Raw genomic sequence first — 17221 nt, forward strand, 5'->3', positions numbered from 1 at the left:
TAGAGCGTATGTCGGTGCAAAGTTATTAACAGTTAGTCAACCTACCCCTTGAGACAACCATCCGCGGTCTCCCCTACCCACGAGGTATCGGCTGATTCGATTCAGTGGGCTAATTGCAATGGGCGATCCCCTAATTGCTTCGAGTAACGTGTAACGAGGACGCCGCTACACCAGATCCAAACGAGCCCCCGCGAAATGGAGCAACGAGATTGAAACGGCGGAAAATCTGCTCGACTGCGGTTTGCCGTTCACTGCTGCCTGGATCGCAGTGACTAAGGTGTGTAGCCGATGAACGAGAGCGTGACAATATTCAGAGAGCTTTGAGCAGAGACAGTGTAAGTACCTCCAATCGATTCCCACAACGGCAGCGACGCGCAGCGCGGTACGTAATGTGAATACGAGCTCGCGATTTCCAGCTTCGATCTGATTCCCGCGCGATCGTGTTGCTAATAAATCTCGCCTATCACGATCGTAACGAGCACGTGTCTCTTTTTGGAGATAAATAAAGCAGCTGGAAAATAGAAGACTCGGTAGCACGATGTTCTTGGCCTTGTACGTAGGTACGTAGCTCGTCCCATTCAGTCCATTTTAAACAGACCTCAATATACCCTCGAAGAGAACGATAATCTACGAAGAGCAGCCGATTATAATAACCGTTTACATATAAGATTACAAACTTGTACCCATTCCGCCATACCTGACCACCATCTCTATCTGTGTATGCATCTTGCTACATATTTCTTTCTCTTATTACCCCCGGTTATCGTATCCTGATCTTCCGCAACTCCCCCTTTTTCTTCCATCGGGTAATGCCTACTTTTTGGCTGCCTCTCAGCCGCTCCTAACGTCCACTCCTGATACGTGACCCAACTGCTTTTCGACCTTCCGTTTCTCCATCCTCCAGCCTTCTTTAGTCGCATCGTTCTACTTCGGAAAGTCTGTTAGACGAGCAAATAACACGGCGAAGTAATGCGAGTGGAAAAGCAACGTGTCTGGAACGGACGAGCGCGGCATTTGCAAAATGTGGACCAGCCCCGAGCGATCTATCGCGATCTTCGATTACACGGCCCACACCGGCCCCGTAACAACATTCGACGAGTTTGTAACGAGAAAATACATCGAGCGTGGTTACGCGGAATTTTAACGCGAACCGATTACATCTGAGGAAGATCCTCGTTAGGAACAGTTACCGGCTAGCCTCTGTACAGAGGAGCGCAGTTTACAACCAAATATCGTAAGGCTTTATGGATCCTGCAAGTAATGGGATCGCGGTAGAAGATGTCTGGGGCATCTTTCACTCGTTCTAGCAGTTAGCGCAATGATAACTGCCCGGTAATTGCCTCGAAGAATCCCGTATCACTCGGCGGTTAAAGGAACGGACGAAGAAGGCGACGTGGCTGTCCGAGGGACTCGGCGAGCACGTATTCATTAAGCGGAATCGTTAATAAAATCGCGAGCGTCGGTCGCGTATCCGCAACCTTGCAATTTCAAACGGGCGCGGGGATTTCGTTTCCCTCCTTTTTTTTCGAACGACGCGGTGCTGCCATCTGCCGACGCGAAATTTGAATGGGAAAAGGAGGGATGAATGGGATCGCGGGAAAAAGGCTTGCGAATAAATTTTACGAATTGAAGTAATTTTAAGATGAATTTGAGTCGAGATTGGCGTGATATGATAATCGCGCAAGTATAGTGGGGATTGAGAAAATTTTGTATAATTTAGAGACGCAAATATAACCATGGTCCTAAGAATTAATTCTTAGGTAAGTAAATACACCGTATGCAGTTGGAATGAAATTGCAAAACGCGACTATAGCAGACAATCGCCCATACCAGCAACTGATAGGCTGCTTAAATTATCTAGCAACGTGCAGTAGACACACAGTAAGCTATCCGAGTAGATTCAACAACTGTCATGGTGAAGATCATTGGAATGCAGCCGAACGCGTTTTAAAATACCTAAAGGCAACTGCGAATTATGGTTTAACTTACCAAAAGTCTGATCTAGAATTTACTTGTGTTGACCTAACCATTTTTATACCGAACGTTTCAGAGTGAACACGTGTGTTAGTAGGTAATCAAATAAATATTCTTATTTCCAGAGTAATAAAGATACATTATTAAACCAAATCAAGTACATAAATCCAACAAATAGAATCACATTAGCTCTTCGGTCACGATCATTCCGCTAAAACATCTGCGGAAACCCTGTATGAATTGCAAATAATTAATTTTTCATTAGATATGTATATTGTACATTTATAATTCACACTTACTAGGATTTAGAGGTGGACGGAATCCATACATATCTGGAGGTATTCCTATTAATCGTGGTGGAAATGTTCTGAAAGGTGTTATCATAGGAGGATGTAAATTTCCTCCAAGAGGTCCGCGAATTGGGACCCACGGTCCAACCATTAATGGTCTCGGTTGAAAATTCTGGGAAAAGAAATAAATGAGTTTTATGTCATAGCTGAATTATCGCGATTTTATGTAAATAAAGTACCTACTCCATAATAAACATGTACAGGAATTTGTTGAATATAATTTTCTGGGAGAACCCTTTGACCTGTAGGTCTATCTCTATCTCTGGAGCTATCTGATTTCCTCCTGTCACGAGAATGATCTCTGGGCCGCTCTCGATGGTCTCGATAAGGTTTCTCACCATCTATCCGCTCTCTACTATGATCTTTCTCCCTATGTAAATAATGTAATAGTCTGGTGAAATACAATTGGAAGAAATGTAATGAACGCAGATACATGAAAGTGTAATAATAGCTTTTGCCTATCACTTCTGTAACTTCCTTTATCGTCATGCTTAGAATCGTCATACCTGAAAGTGGGTAAACAAATTAGCAAAAATTCAATTTCCTAAACAATTTCGGAATATACATTAACACATTTAAAATAGCAAGTTTTTTGTACATGGTTTGCACTTATGTTTAACGTATGTTTATATTGCAATACTCTGTGTAAAGTCCATGCACAAACCTGGGGTGACGGGAGCACGTGCGCCTAGGACTGTGATTTCGGGTTCTTGTAGGACTCAAGGACGCCGAATGCCTTTTCAACGTTATCGACTTGTTTTCTAAAAATTAAAGTGTCCATATTTACGGAATAGAAGTTGTAATAAATCTTAGAAATTTGAAATACTAAACATACCTGAATTTTTCAAATTCACAGTCACAACAATACGATGTTCCTCAACTTCTTCTATTTCACTTATTGCTGTCTTTATTTCTTCTCTATCAAATATCGGCTGGGATCCCTCTCCTACAGTTAAGTTTAGTAAATTTAATAATAGAAAAGCAATCATATGTAAAAATAAGGAAAGCATTTAAGCAATACTAGCAGCTGTGGCAGATCTTGAAGATATTAACTTCGCTACTCAGATAAACTAACTCGCTCTGAACAATTGTAAGCCAAGGCATTTCGTATTGTCAATTTCAAATTAGTTAAATAAATTGTTGTTAATTTATATGATTTTCAATACTAAAACTATGTATAAATTTATTTTTAATCCTCAAGAGTACTGTACATAATTAAAAATGCCTTACAACTTTCTTGAGTACCAGATATATTACGGAGTTAAGTTCATTTCTTAAAAATTTAATTATTTTAATAAATTCAAACTCTAAATATTCTGTAGCAACTGATAATTTTTAATTTATAATGTAATACTTCCTTTTCTTTTTCACATAGCGCATACAAATCGCATTAAATAATTGTTCAAAAGACCTAAATTCTTGGAATGCTACTCTTTGTCTATAACGAATTGATTACAAAAATATAAACATATCGATACGCCTTTCAATATATTTCAAATAAAGTAGTTTAATTTGTATGTAGAGGATTCATAATTCCACAATAAAGTCTTCCGAGATAGTTCATATTTTCCAGGACGATTAAGTAACTTCGTTGAATCGCAATTTCAAGCTTTCGTTCAAGATTTCAATACTTTGGAACGCATATTTTTTCATGCAACTCAATTAAGTCTATGAGTACTCATACTTTCAATTTTAGAAAGTACCTATTTGCCAATTGTAGTTATTTATTTAATGCAATCAAATAAAAGATGAATAAGAATAAGAAATACCACACTATGCAAAAGTTTGAAAAAATTCTAAGATTTAATTTCTGATTTCGTTTCTTCCAGTGTTAGAGCCTAATGTTTAATGTTTCACCATGCCTCTTCAGTTGTTAAATGTCAAGATTTAAAACATGTTCCAAGACGCGAAAATCTTCCAGTTGATCGGCTTTTAGTAAATAAAGAATTTAAAAAATCCTTTAACCCCAGGACACAAGGAGAATGCACAAAACGTGTTTGAACCACGTTTTTGGGGGAAAAATTAATTTGTACTAAAATATATTATATTCATTATAGCAATTCTTTGTGCAAGCTCGTAAGAAAAAAAAACTGTACATAAATCAACAAGCAAGAGATATGTTAATCATAGCAATCTTAAAACAGTCAAAGTAAAAAAATTTGTGCTTACATATCGCACATTATGCGATCAATACAGTGATCCAACGTTGTATTCCAAATTTGCTACATCCTGGACGAATCAAAAACACGTTATATAATTTGATGAATAAAGTTGAGAAAATTCTTGAATATTACAGGGGACGCAGTATGACCGTAAAGTCCGGAATCTTCACGACTGCCCAAATCGGTGACGAGGATGATATTCTTCAAATGTAGCACTTGGTAAAGTAAAAATATGGAAATATTTATCTAGACTTCGATAATACATTTAAACAGAAACTGAATGGATTCTAAAAAGTGACACGTAATGTCTCCAAGAAAAAAGACATTTTTACATTAGAAAGCATACAATGTCCTCCATCTACAGTTTGTTGATTGTAATTTCTAGAAAACCCCAGAATCATCTTCCGCGTTGAGCTTATTTTCCTTTGTGGTACTTGTTCACTGAATGACTGAAAATTCTTAAGAAATTGCGGTAAAAGAACAACGTGTTACCCGCTCTTCTTTTAAGCACCACATCTTCCTTGTTGGGTATATCCCGTTTAAGTTCATCGGTAGTAGCTGCTCTCCCAGGATTGTTTCTATGAGTATCTACTTTGATTTTGCGAAGTTCTGTTGGACTAATTTTTGTGCCTTCAGGTCCTTTAAATAAGGGTGTTGCACCACTTAATGTTTCAAACCTAAAGTGCAGAATAATATTATTTGTATATATAATTTAATAGATTTGTACTTGAAACTTACTACAATTGAACATTTTGATTACTTCTTGAAGCATATTGTTTTATAGTATACAATAGTATTGAAAAATTATATCAACTAAATTTGATATTTTATACAAATACAAGTTAACACTTCATCCGTGAACTTTTCTGGATATAACCAAAAACATATTTAATTTAAATGTATCCGTCGGAAGATAAGACAGGAAATTCCACGACCCGACGTTGAAATGTTAAAATTGGTCTTTGTCTATAAAATCCTCCAAAATGGGACACTTCAACAGTTAATAATTGAAGACATTTTTATACTTACTGTTTAGAAAGCACAGTAACTTTAGGTGTATAATGCTGGGAAGTTCTTCTATGTTGACTAGGTGCAGATTCGCTCCTCCTCCTACGAGGTCTGTTGCATCTTCCTTTGGGAAGTGGTAAGTCCATATTACGAGCGCGTCGTATCTCATACTCCATAGCCATTTTTCTTTTCAGTCTATTATGCCTGCCCATTTTTTCTTGTTCGATCATCCATTCGCGTCTACGCCGTCGCCTCTCCTCTTCCGTTCTTGCACGTAGAACCGCGTCGCTATCTTCATTACGCAAGGGCTTAGGGTTTTCATCACGATGTGAATTCCTCGATGTATGCCGTTTCATTCCTGTATACAACGTAGCAAAGATAGATTATATTACGTATCCGGTATCAAAAAATTCCTACTTTGTTAGCCAAACGCAAAATTTGAATAGGTTTGTACTTTGTACCAAATTGATGTAAAAGAAATTACCTTGTTATCACGCAGAAAAACGACCAGCAATGAACAGAATAACCAATAAATAAAAGCATAAGAATTAAATGTATGAGTATTATTCATAAACTTTAAGAAGGAAACATCACGCACGCGCTCTCAATAACCATCAGTCTGCAATCAAGTGCAGCCAACTGAAGCGTCCTCAATTAGGAAATACTGTGAGAGCGCCATCTGCTAAAGTAAGCTCTGTATCGGGTTAATCGCGCTACAGGACTGGTGTCACACAAGTATTGAAACAGTGCAATAATGTTTTTTGTCATTAAATAGTCTGTTAAATTTTACAAAATCGATCATCAAACAGTCGAAATTCCCAATACTGCCAATTACATGTGATAGCTAACCCGATTAGACTGCTTTAATTTTCGCCACCAGATTGCGTAGCGGAAATAAGAAAATGCCAATACTCTGTTGCGTTTTCCGCTGGCATAAATACATGTGATTGCGTGAACTACAAGGGCATAGGGATATCGAGGCTAGATGTAGAGCGTAATTCAAAATCCTTTGTAGCGAAAAGATTTATTGTAGGCATGCGGGTTTTAAGCGAGCAGCACACCTGGAAGGTTTTAAGCGAGATCGAAACGGAGGACATGAAGAGTTTATTGCCAAGACTTATAAACACGTAGAGCGCGTTGTGCTTCTCGAGGGTTTTCCTTGCCATTTTTCGAACGAGCTCGTAGAATATTATAGTTTGATTTTCGAGAGTTGAAACCTGAGGCGGGTCCCTCGGACGGAGCGTAGTTTAAGGAGGAACCAATGGTGGCAACGACGCCGCACGCAATCCGTAGCGTACTTTGGTTCTTCCTTAAACCACGCTCCGTCCGAGGGACCCGCCTCAGGTCTCAACTCTCGAAAATCAGACTATAGATATGTAAAACCGAGTCCCTTTCTTGGCAGCAATGCCGAAATAAAGATTAGTACTACTACCACATATTTAATGAAACATTAATCATTTGCAATTTATACAGGGTTTCCGCAAAGGTTTTAGATCCAGAGAAAGTCCACGTGAAAGAAGCACAAGAGATAGACCTAGAGGACAAAGGGTTCTCCCATAAAATTATATTCAACAATTCCTGTTCATGTTTATTATGTTGTCGCCGGCCCATGAATCGGCGAACCGGGCCGTGCCATCACCGCGATCGTCCTACTTGCCGGTTCACCACGGGTGCAATAACATCTCTCGCAAACCACGATTCGTTAAAGGTAAATTACTTGCGCTCAGGTGGCTCTTAGCCGGTTCATTTTCACCGCTCTATATCGCGTACTCGCGAAGCAACCTGCGCTCAGGCCTAGTTAAGTAACTTTTTCGTAATTAATAGTGTTAATTAAAACGCGTGTTCTAAGCGAGAACGTCGGTGCTCCCACATTCTTGTACAATAGGGTGGTCTTTAGCTATAGGGGTCAAATTTTTTTTTTTTAATTTTTTTTGGTCGCACCAAAAACCAACTAAGTACAGATTGCAGGTTTTTAGGAATATCTCGAAAACTAAAGCTGAGCGATGGCATCATGTTTAGGAAAAAGTTGTTCAGAATCATATTCCAAGGTCATAGAAATCGGTGAGGATTGGCCTTTTGTAAATAATAATTACCTTTTATGGTAATTATTATTTACAAAAGGCCAACTCACGCGGATTTCTCCCCGAAAATCCATTTCGTGGATCAAGACACTATGGCGCTCAGAAGTGGTATTTCTTCAAAGCCCGTGCAAGCTATAAATTGCAAGATGACATTGTTTATTAGCACTTTGCGTACCCTTGCGAACCCTTTCACGTATCGTGCGCTGAAAAAAGTATTAAAAATTCACGCTGTTACTGATATTCCCACAAGTTTCTAATGCATTGTTTAATCATTCCAGTGAAGTAATAATATTTGGATTCCAGAAAACAAATAGTATACGAAAACCTCAAACTTAGCGTATATTTTGGGGTCGATTAAAAAATTAAATTTGTACGTATATGTTTACAATACAATTCGGGAACGTGGTTGCAAACCATACCTGATACATGTGTGTGTTTCCACAACCTATGGTTTGTATTAGTGGATAAGTTACTTTAATTTATAAACAGTTTTAAAAAAAAAATGGCCATCTGAAGGAGATTCCTGAGCATCAGCGATACCCAGAATCACTCTAACATTTAGTAGAATTTCAGTTCAGACGCGTGTTTTTGATTAATTTGTTGTCCTAATGACAACAAATAAACTATGAAAAAAATACCATTGCATTTCTAGCTAACTTTAATAACGCTATCGACTGTTTTGCCGTATAATGTGTCTGTCGCCTTTATTTTAAAACTTAACACCGGCCATTTCAGCTAGTCATACTTGAAATTAACATGGTCTTGTCAATGATTATGTAAGCTTTCATGTAACAAGAGTCCGACGTCTAGTACTTTTAACCATTTCTTTATAAGCCATCTCAAAGTTTAATCATCTTATGTACATGGATTAAAAAATGCTTATGACACATAACAAACTGAAATATACTTACTTACCTATTAATTGTATAACACTATAATACAAACCCCTGTTTTGGCGTTCTATAATGAGTAATTAAAACAATTAGTTTCACATAAAATTTCATGATTTCGTCTTCATAATATTGTATCTAATCGAAGAATCATGTAAAAAGGGAAAAGTATGTGGATTTAGAAGTTCTGGAGGGCCGTCAATTCATACAAAAAAATTGCATTGTAAAGTTAGAAATGAGAAATCGGATTTTGGCCGCTCTCCAAACCACTGTGTATTCGGACGTAAAATCTTTATTTAAATAAAAATTTCAAGTAACAAACGAAAAATAACAAATTTATTCATCATACGTATGATGGATTGAAATAAGAAAAACCCGAATTATCTTTATTCGACGCGCAACAGATGAATGGATTTATTCGCTGAGAATTTAATCGTCGAATATAAAGATAGGTACATTCTTATTCGTCGAGCGTTTCAAGTTCAGCGTCGAGAAAAGATGTTCATCTTTATTTGTATCTCTAACCGGTGGTTTATGCGACGTCCAATAATTTTCTAGCTCGCGTTCAAGACGCCGAGCACCGGGTCGGGTTCACAGGGGATCTGTGACTGGGCTTTTATGTTACAAAGCAGTAGGTATCTATCGTTCAATGACGAAAATTTCAATCTTCATAATTTCCATCATATCTTGTTGAAAATAGTACCAATAAGGCAAAACACGACATAGGTACAGTGACTCGTATTAATATATCAGAACACCATGGTGTGTGTGAGAGATTATTGCTCTAAACATTTGTTTATAATAATGTTATTGAAACTGATTGTTTCTCAATATATTACAACAATTGTTGTAGTTAGTAAGAACATCAATTTTCATTATTCAAAGCACACAGTTTTTGCGTAATAAGCGCTAAACAAATGTCGAAATTTAACATTCCAAAAAAAAATTCGGACAGTGAGTAAATTACATAAATCCACCCTATATCTATAAAATAATATGTGATGACGATTTCATTGTTTTTTATCGATTTTGTCACGTTTTCTTCTTGTACCAAATAACTGAGAATTCTCAGTAAACATACTATTTATGTGTGTCAAAAGACACTAATAAACATAGTTAATATTAATAAATTACTTTATAGTATAAAGATATTCCAAGAAAACTGGGTGTGCCAATACTTTTTTGACCCACTGTACATTATAAAGGAACAGGTTTCGGACGACAAGAGACACGACGCAAAATATTTTGTTTACATGATCGGACAGCGGGTACTGGGTCACGAGATTCCCGTCAAAACCGTTAAACGGGCGATATCGGGCCGCGAGATATATTTAGTACCATCCAATCATGGAAATTTCAATTTCTAAGATTTTCGTTCCATCTTTTTGGAAATAGTACCAATAATGGGCAAATGGGGCTGGCTTTTACAATATCTTAATTCCTACGTCTTACCCCGATCATTATACAGGATAATATATTCAAATTGGCGACTATTAACACTATTCCTACCAGGACCGGTCAAATGACCGTTTTTAAAGTTTCGATTAGAATTTCCTATATACAACGTAATTGAATCGCCTTTAAACTTCACGACTTTTCCTCAAATATACGTATGTACATGATATACTTCTGAATGAAAGAAACTATATTTTTATACTGTCAAATTGGCTATTATCTTCATTTTAAAAAATATAAGTTGTGCTAAATACGGTCATTTGACCGGTCGCGGTAGGAATAGATATACGTGAAGTGTCGGTAGGAATAGTGTTAAAACTAGTGCGATGTACGTCGTGTTTCGGATTAATTCCGTCGGGAAAACTTCACCAATCCATTGGTACAATTTTCAACAAGATAGGATAGAAATTACGGGACAGCCTTAGGCCCGAGACAGACGAGCGAGTTTCCAAACAGTCATGTAGCTGTCGTCAACTTAGGCATTGAAAAATCAACACTTAGGGTTGTTATAAAGCAAATCTTTCCGAGAACTGCGTCGTGGCCTGAACAAGACAGGTTCTGGACAACTGCGATGTCGAGACACATTCGTGAATGTATCGCGTTGACGACGAAGCATCGTTATACTTTATCGAGGATATATAACATTTTAAACGTAATCTCCTGCGCTTTATTCTTTTATTAGTCTTACACGACAGAAATTACCGCGCGACACAACTCGCTCGTCTGCAGCATGTCTTATATACCGATTTCCGAGAAGTAGATAATTTGAAATTATAATTGTTCATAATTACGTATCTCTTCTTGGTGATTAGATGTTGGGATTCTTCGTAAACTTTTAGGTACAACACGTGGTACAATCACTTTCAATTCCTTGTTCTGCTTTGCATATCTGCGCTACGTCGGTTCACTTCGGAATGATCGAGACAGAGTTCGGAGGGATTCGGCTGCATTGATGGAGGGGGCATCTACAGGAGCGGTGGTAATGTGTGCGTGACTGACGCAGGCGCAGTTCATGCACACATTACCACCGCTCCTGTAGGTGTTTACCCAATTAAACTGCCTCAATTAAACGTTGGATTTGTTATTGGTTTTTATTTTAGGTGAAATACAGTTTTGTTATAACTTTCTTTATTGCAGAAAGTCGTACATACATTTATTAAAACATTCGGACACCTTCCCCGAGACCGCACGCGAATCGCGGCATTAGAGATCCGAATAAGGTCTTAAGTAGATTTATTTTATTTTTATTTTATTTATTATTTCGCCTGTGTTCAAACAGGATGGCGTTTCAAGCTTATTCGCTTATACCCCTTGGAATAGTTTTACGATCATCAAATAGCGAATTCGGTATCTCGCACTGACTCTGCACTGGTGCCAAGAAATGACTTGGATTGGTTGATTCTTATAGAGCTATCTTCCTTTCTATGAGAAACAACCAGTCCACCGAATTCGCTAAAAGACACGATCGTAATTTCATAGGAAGCGCCTGAATAAATTTTAGCTTCTCCGCGTTGGCAATATTGAAGATTCGAATATACGAAGTGACGTTGGTCAGCTTTCCGGTTTCGATCGCTCTTTCAGTATAGCAAGATGGCTGATCAGGTACGTGTTCGATGTTAACAACACAAATATGGACTGTCTTTTACATTTAACCGTAGTATTTATTAAATATTACGAGCACCTTCGTTTCTACCGTGATAGTTAATAATGGAGAAAAAGAATCGGTTACTTCAGGATGTTATTAAAAGGTTGTGGCTCATAACGTAAACGCTGCACGTGGTTAGACCGATCGGAGTCGATACTTGAATTTAATAGCAACACTGCATGCTCGCGAAGAAAATACTCAGTACTCAAATCTGTTTTTATCTTTATAGACCGAGCGTGCGTTTCAAAAACAACCGACGATCTTTCTTAACCGAAAGAAAGGTCTGGGCCCGAAAAGGAGGAAGCCCATGAGATACAGCCGCAATGTCGGTCTTGGTTTCAAAACACCTCGGGAGGTAAGCAAGCGTCTACTCATTCGAAAGTAACAACAGGAATATGCCATTTCTACCTGGATGTTACCTCTCAGGCTCTTGAAGGAACTTACATTGACAAGAAATGCCCGTTCACTGGCAACATTTCTATCAGAGGACGCATTCTCACTGGCGTCGTGCAGAAGATGAAGATGCAACGGACCATTGTCATACGTAGGGATTATCTCCACTATATCAGAAAGTACAACCGTTTTGAGAAACGCCATCGTAACATGAGTGTGCATCTTAGTCCTTGCTTCAGGTTGGTATTATAACGATTGTATATAGTTTCTTAGCTATTGTACTTTAATGATGATATTGACGACGGTCTTCTGAAGAACAAATTGAAGACACTTCGTCTTCTGAATGGGAATTCACACACAATGCTACATTTTTACTAAGCGAAAGTGTGTTTATCTGTCTACTGTTGCTGTTTGTTACAGGGACGTAGAGATCGGTGATGTAGTAACTATTGGAGAATGCAGGCCGCTCAGTAAAACAGTGAGATTTAATGTCCTGAAGGTCTCCAAAGGGACAGGATCGAAGAAGAGCTTCAAGAAGTTCTAAGATTTTAGAGACTGCAATCTATGGTTAGTAAGACTTTCGAACTCGGTAGAAAGCCACAGGATATGCATTGAATAAGGACACTTTAAAATATTAATGATGAAAATAACGACGGTCTTCTGAATTAATTGCAATGAACGAGATTAAATCGTATTCTGAATGTAATCAGCAATTCTTTTTAATCAGATTTACGAAATTACAGTCCAATGTCTCATTCGTATATGTTATCTGTTATTATAGACGAGCGCGGCGGTGTAAATTGAAGGAGGTAAACATTGGATCCACAGTGGTTACAAGAAATCCGAATTACCATCTTGATTTGTAACTTACGACATTTAAAAATAAAGAAAATCATTTCTTACACAAAACATATTTATGCTTAACGATGCAACATCCTTTCCGCGATCCTGATAATAAATAAATCGTAAAGGATTTATCAAGTAAAGCATAAGATACTGTGAAAAAATATATTTTTATAGAGTTCAACGTGGAAAATAATCACTTTATCAAAAGCATGTTTTACATAACCTTAAAAGTCGCTCAATAAAACGCTTATTGTCGCATTCACATTACCATAAAACATAACCATAAAGTAAGATGATCCTTTCATACTTCGTTATACACTCTCTTAAAGCAGTAACAATAGCAGGAATACAAAACGTACAAATTCATCACAAACGTCGCGTAATATCAATATGTTTATCCTTGGTAGCACTGGTACAGGATAAGGGTAATAGAAATCACTTACAGCGAATTCGGTACCTCGCACTGTCTCTGCACTGGTGCCAGAAAATTACTTGAATTAGTTGTTTCTGATAGAGATCCAAGGAATTTTTTTGGCACCAGTGCAGAGTCAGTGCGAGTTATCGAATTCGCTATTAATGTCGCGCAAACCTATAAACTCTTATTCCTTACGACTTAAAAGAATACGTGTACCTTCTAATCACTCTGTACAACATCCTTACAGGTAGCTCAACTGCCAATAGGCACATCTTTGGCAATCCCTGTTTTAGGTATATAGTATTCACGTAGCGTTCGATACAATTAGGCTCAAGTCCAATAGTACACATACTCGCAACTCTTCTATGTAACCCTAATGTATCGAAGAAATAATCACAAAGGCACTTTAACTTATGTATCGTACTATTTAACACCGCTCCTTCATAGTCACCCATTTGCACGTTCATGTTAATTAGTAGAAAACTTACGTTATTCATATATTCCTAATATAAGAGAACAATATCTTTTTATGCCATACAGACAATGTAACGACAAGTAAACAGTTTCTAATCCTAGCTCTTAAGGGGGAACAACACCTTGGAGCCTGGAAAAAGTGCAATTTTTTAAAAATTTTTTGTTAGATATCCATACTTCGTAGGAAAGTCATTGATATGGGGTTTAAATGTGCATGTAGTGGACAGTATTTTAGAATTTTTGTGTGACAAAATATACAGTTTTAATCAAGTTATAGAGGTCGCAGTAGAGCGCGACGCGTCGAACACGATCTGATGGTTTCCCACTTTATTCACGTCGCGTTGATCTGAGAAAAAAAAGAAGAGCATTCTTTTAATCTATATTAATATAGTTACAGTTAAGCGTACGGAAATTTAATTGCAATAATTTTTTTAGAAATAGCGGAGCTTAAAGGGGAAAGTTCTAAAATTTCGAGTCAGTTTAAGGAAAAAATCAATATATTTTGGGGTGGAAAGAATAGTAAAAATAATTTATTTTTAATTTCTGTACGCTTAACTGTAACTATATTAATATAGATTAAAAAATGCTCTCCTTTTTTTTCTCAGATGAACGCGACGTGAATAAAGTGAATAAAATTTACATTTCTAGAAAAAGACTATTGGGCCATGATTGTATGAGTATTACGGACGTAAAATTATCACTGAAAATTTAAAAGATTTAAAAATACGAAAATGGTAACTCAAAGAATGATGCTGGGGTACAGTGAACCTCGTGTGACCAACTTGTGATTATAAGAAGGTGTGACCACGAAGGGTTAAACCCCACATCAATGACTTTTCTAGGAAGTATGGATACCTAACAAAAAATTCAAAAGAAATTGCACTTTTTTCGGGGCTTCAAGGTGTTGTTCCTCCTTAATGCGATCTCACTTATTCAAGAAAATATACTCTCCAGTAGTGTCATGATATCGTTGTAAATCTAAAGAATCGAGCAACTTGTACATCACAATAATACAGCTTCTTGCTAAAGCATTACTAATGATTAGCAGTCGAATGGTTTTTAAACGAGAATTCAGCTATGTAGAGGATGTATATAATAGGCCCCGCGAAGCCTAATAATAAGGAAAATCCAAGGAGCTGTGTCCAGGATAATCCGCAGTCATCCCCAGCACATTTAAACCTGTCTACTAAGTGAGAGTTACTCGAATTACTCTCTGCTGAAGTAAGCAATTGGTCGCGCTCCGAATTAGCTATTTCTAACGAATTGTTACTGTTATACAAAGACAGAGGTTCGCACACCGAATTCAATATAATCGTGTTGATCTCTGTCCCTGGCAGCTCAGTTAGATCCGATAACGAATCTCTTTGTGTAGTCACTGCTTCTTCGTTCGGACCTGGTATAGTTACTTCGCTTTGATCCGTCTGGTCGCTCCGAGACTGGTCGAGAGTTTCAGTCAGCAAAGAGAATGGTTGTATAGGTACTTTGATGAAGCGTCTGGCGTGTATTTCATTCTCTTTGTGAATCTTGTTGATCCTCTTCAATTCCGATATCTGAAACACCACTTTATTAGTCACTCTTATTTAAAGCAACCAGACTTGTGAGTCAGTCCCGCATTGAAAAGTGTTCCAGATTAGAAATGTAACTATTTGTACTACAATAGAGCTTGGGGCAATACATATATCTCTATTTTTCATGAGCAGAAATACGGACATTTAAAGCATTATATATTTAATTACAAATTACTAACAGTTAAACATCTTGAAATATCTTCCTAAAATAGTTTTTGAATTGATTGATTTATTATTAAAGAATTAATCAATTACTCTGCAAATTTTGATCACAAACAAATTTTTTACACCTTCTTTATGACTACAGAAAAAGATCTCCTTGTGGATCTGTTACCCCTTTTTTTTTGCTTGCTTTTCCCGCATTGGAACAGAATATATCTGGTCACTTTACTCTTATTACAATTTATTCTTTGTTTCATTTGCGTTATCATTACCGTGCATCTATATCGTAGCGCCAAAGCCTGCAAAGTGTCCTCTGACTTCAGCGGGACATTTATCACTTCCACTTTACGTGGCAGCGATGCAGCCTTAATACGTGCTTGGAGAGGAATGTTGCTTTCATCTCCGCTGTGCTCGTCGTCGGAATATAACAGAACATAGTGCGGGGAACCTTCCCTCTGGTTTCCGCGTTGATAAACCATCTGCCTGAAACAAATTACTTCGACATGAACACACAGGATTAAATCACAGGCTTTGAGTCGTCTTCCAGGGTATAACAGCGTGACGCGTATAATTTCGTTAAGAAAATTACTCTGCACGCGTGTCGTTAATAAATCATCGCGAATGATGTTAATTCTTATCACCGATACTGCGTGTGACGTTGAATAAGTGATCTGTCAAACTTCGCCTCGAAGCAAATCAAAGCTGTCAATTACCTCGCAGTTTACGGCCGTTTCTAAAGTTTCTTTGTTAATCTTTATCACTCGCCATACGCACCACTCGAAATTACGTTACATTTCAAAAGAAAAGGTTTATCTGGATTCCGTGTCGATCATGCACGGATCGCGAGCTTCTTTCGCTGACCATATGTAACTTATCGTTAGGAAGTGCGGTTAGGTTCCCTACTGCGAATAATGCGAAGTCCAGCGAGGCCCAAAGCTACTATGACGGCTGTGAGGTATTTGAGGGGGAGATTATCGTACTGACTATTCTTCAAAATGATGCGATTCACGAAAGAGGGTGAGACGTTGAAGGACAAGTCCAGATGCGCCAACCTCCGAGCAAACTTGAAAATGTGTTTATTGGAGACCGAGTGCTGTAAAACTGTAAGCGTTTATGCCACACTGCTACGGCTATCCTAACCCTTTAGCCACAGTGCCACGATGTTTATAAATTCCTCGTCAGCGCGATATACAATTCTTTATCATTGTATATATACAGAGATAAGAGTTTGAATACCTTCCATTGAAGCAGTGAATTACAATGGTGTAACTTAGCTACTCTGTTGCAGCACAAACGGACCCCAAGGGAATGCCTTCTTACAAAGGATAAATCTGTGCCGGACGAGTGCTACGCACTGCGTCAATCGTTTTTCGAATGCAAGCATTCGATTGTAAGTGTCTAACCAGAAATAAATAAGACTAGATGTGCTAATCTGCATAATTCTTTGTTTCAGATAGACGGAAGGCGAAGGTTCAGGGGCCCCAAAGGTTACTAATATTCTCCCATATATTTGAGCTTGTGTAAATACCCAGTTTAAGTCTCCTGTTGTACATTATACAGTTATCTCTGTTCTGAGTGCTTTGTCGATAGAATAGCAACCATAACGCTAAACGAGTATACCTCTCTTTGGACGCTCTGCCGGCTCTGCTGGAATTTAGGCAGGAGTGGTAAAGACGCGTTAGAGAGGGAAACGAAAGAGAAAGCGTAGCTCGTGTGTCGAATATTAGAAGTGATTTATTATTACTTAATCGTATATTCGTTGTACATGATATAATAAATCTATCGTAATTGCGAAGTA

The 17221-nt window shown here is 37.8% G+C and overlaps 4 protein-coding genes across 15 annotated transcripts; 2 read left to right on the top strand and 2 right to left on the bottom strand.

The window, feature by feature from the left end:
* Positions 1 to 2064: 2064 nt before the first annotated feature.
* On the bottom strand, positions 2065 to 10822 carry LOC143367635 (uncharacterized). Of its 7 annotated transcripts, none has more exons than XM_076809644.1 (9): positions 10712 to 10822; positions 5516 to 5852; positions 4979 to 5163; positions 3160 to 3270; positions 2989 to 3085; positions 2783 to 2830; positions 2508 to 2715; positions 2274 to 2436; positions 2065 to 2205 (listed from the first exon to the last, which is right to left on the bottom strand). In XM_076809644.1, exons 2-9 carry the CDS (start codon positions 5848 to 5850, stop codon positions 2186 to 2188), a joined length of 1167 nt encoding a protein of 388 aa, XP_076665759.1. In that variant the 5' UTR covers positions 5851 to 5852; positions 10712 to 10822; the 3' UTR covers positions 2065 to 2185. The 7 variants fall into 7 exon arrangements, with proteins under 7 accessions (XP_076665759.1, XP_076665758.1, XP_076665757.1 ...); XM_076809643.1 differs by lacking the exon at positions 10712 to 10822 and adding an exon at positions 5956 to 6692; XM_076809642.1 differs by lacking the exon at positions 10712 to 10822 and adding an exon at positions 5949 to 6692.
* Positions 10823 to 11396: 574 nt separating this feature from the next.
* On the top strand, positions 11397 to 12867 carry Rps11 (ribosomal protein S11). Its single transcript, XM_076809731.1, has 5 exons — positions 11397 to 11522; positions 11795 to 11920; positions 11992 to 12197; positions 12379 to 12525; positions 12740 to 12867. The coding sequence occupies exons 1-4, from the start codon at positions 11511 to 11513 to the stop codon at positions 12500 to 12502; spliced, it is 468 nt and encodes a 155-aa protein (XP_076665846.1). The 5' UTR covers positions 11397 to 11510; the 3' UTR covers positions 12503 to 12525; positions 12740 to 12867.
* A 495-nt stretch (positions 12868 to 13362) lies between these two features.
* Positions 13363 to 16772, bottom strand: LOC143367659 (lysM and putative peptidoglycan-binding domain-containing protein 3). Of its 6 annotated transcripts, none has more exons than XM_076809730.1 (3): positions 16660 to 16772; positions 15696 to 15906; positions 13363 to 15243 (listed from the first exon to the last, which is right to left on the bottom strand). In XM_076809730.1, the coding sequence occupies exons 2-3, from the start codon at positions 15900 to 15902 to the stop codon at positions 14728 to 14730; spliced, it is 723 nt and encodes a 240-aa protein (XP_076665845.1). In that variant the 5' UTR covers positions 15903 to 15906; positions 16660 to 16772; the 3' UTR covers positions 13363 to 14727. The 6 variants fall into 6 exon arrangements, with proteins under 6 accessions (XP_076665845.1, XP_076665843.1, XP_076665844.1 ...); XM_076809728.1 differs by lacking the exon at positions 16660 to 16772 and adding an exon at positions 16198 to 16317; XM_076809729.1 differs by lacking the exon at positions 16660 to 16772 and adding an exon at positions 16198 to 16314 and having other exon boundaries at positions 15696 to 15902.
* LOC143367662 (cytochrome c oxidase assembly factor 5) lies at positions 16384 to 17221 on the top strand. Its single transcript, XM_076809732.1, has 3 exons — positions 16384 to 16526; positions 16712 to 16813; positions 16877 to 17221. The coding sequence occupies exons 1-3, from the start codon at positions 16419 to 16421 to the stop codon at positions 16916 to 16918; spliced, it is 252 nt and encodes an 83-aa protein (XP_076665847.1). The 5' UTR covers positions 16384 to 16418; the 3' UTR covers positions 16919 to 17221.

The sequence above is a fragment of the Andrena cerasifolii genome, chromosome 4 (genome assembly GCF_050908995.1).
Source record: "Andrena cerasifolii isolate SP2316 chromosome 4, iyAndCera1_principal, whole genome shotgun sequence".
NCBI classification, from domain to species: Eukaryota; Metazoa; Arthropoda; class Insecta; order Hymenoptera; family Andrenidae; genus Andrena; species Andrena cerasifolii.

Excerpts from the sequence above, each read along its gene's own strand:
- Rps11 (XM_076809731.1), top strand. Across the intron at positions 11,921-11,991 it reads GTTTCAAAACACCTCGGGAG|GCTCTTGAAGGAACTTACAT; the intron begins GTAAGCAAGCGT and ends GTTACCTCTCAG. Across the intron at positions 12,198-12,378 it reads CATCTTAGTCCTTGCTTCAG|GGACGTAGAGATCGGTGATG; the intron begins GTTGGTATTATA and ends TGTTTGTTACAG.
- LOC143367662 (XM_076809732.1), top strand. The coding sequence starts at position 16,419 with ATGATGCGATTCACGAAAGAGGGTGAGACGTTGAAGGACAAGTCCAGA. Across the intron at positions 16,527-16,711 it reads AGACCGAGTGCTGTAAAACT|CACAAACGGACCCCAAGGGA; the intron begins GTAAGCGTTTAT and ends ACTCTGTTGCAG. Across the intron at positions 16,814-16,876 it reads TCGAATGCAAGCATTCGATT|ATAGACGGAAGGCGAAGGTT; the intron begins GTAAGTGTCTAA and ends TCTTTGTTTCAG.
- LOC143367635 (XM_076809644.1), bottom strand. The coding sequence starts at position 5,850 with ATGAAACGGCATACATCGAGGAATTCACATCGTGATGAAAACCCTAAG. Across the intron at positions 3,086-3,159 it reads TGTGAATTTGAAAAATTCAG|AAAACAAGTCGATAACGTTG; the intron begins GTATGTTTAGTA and ends TTTAATTTTTAG. Across the intron at positions 2,437-2,507 it reads CTGTACATGTTTATTATGGA|AATTTTCAACCGAGACCATT; the intron begins GTAGGTACTTTA and ends TTCTTTTCCCAG.
- LOC143367659 (XM_076809725.1), bottom strand. Across the intron at positions 15,244-15,695 it reads CGCTACGATATAGATGCACG|ATATCGGAATTGAAGAGGAT; the intron begins GTAATGATAACG and ends GTGGTGTTTCAG.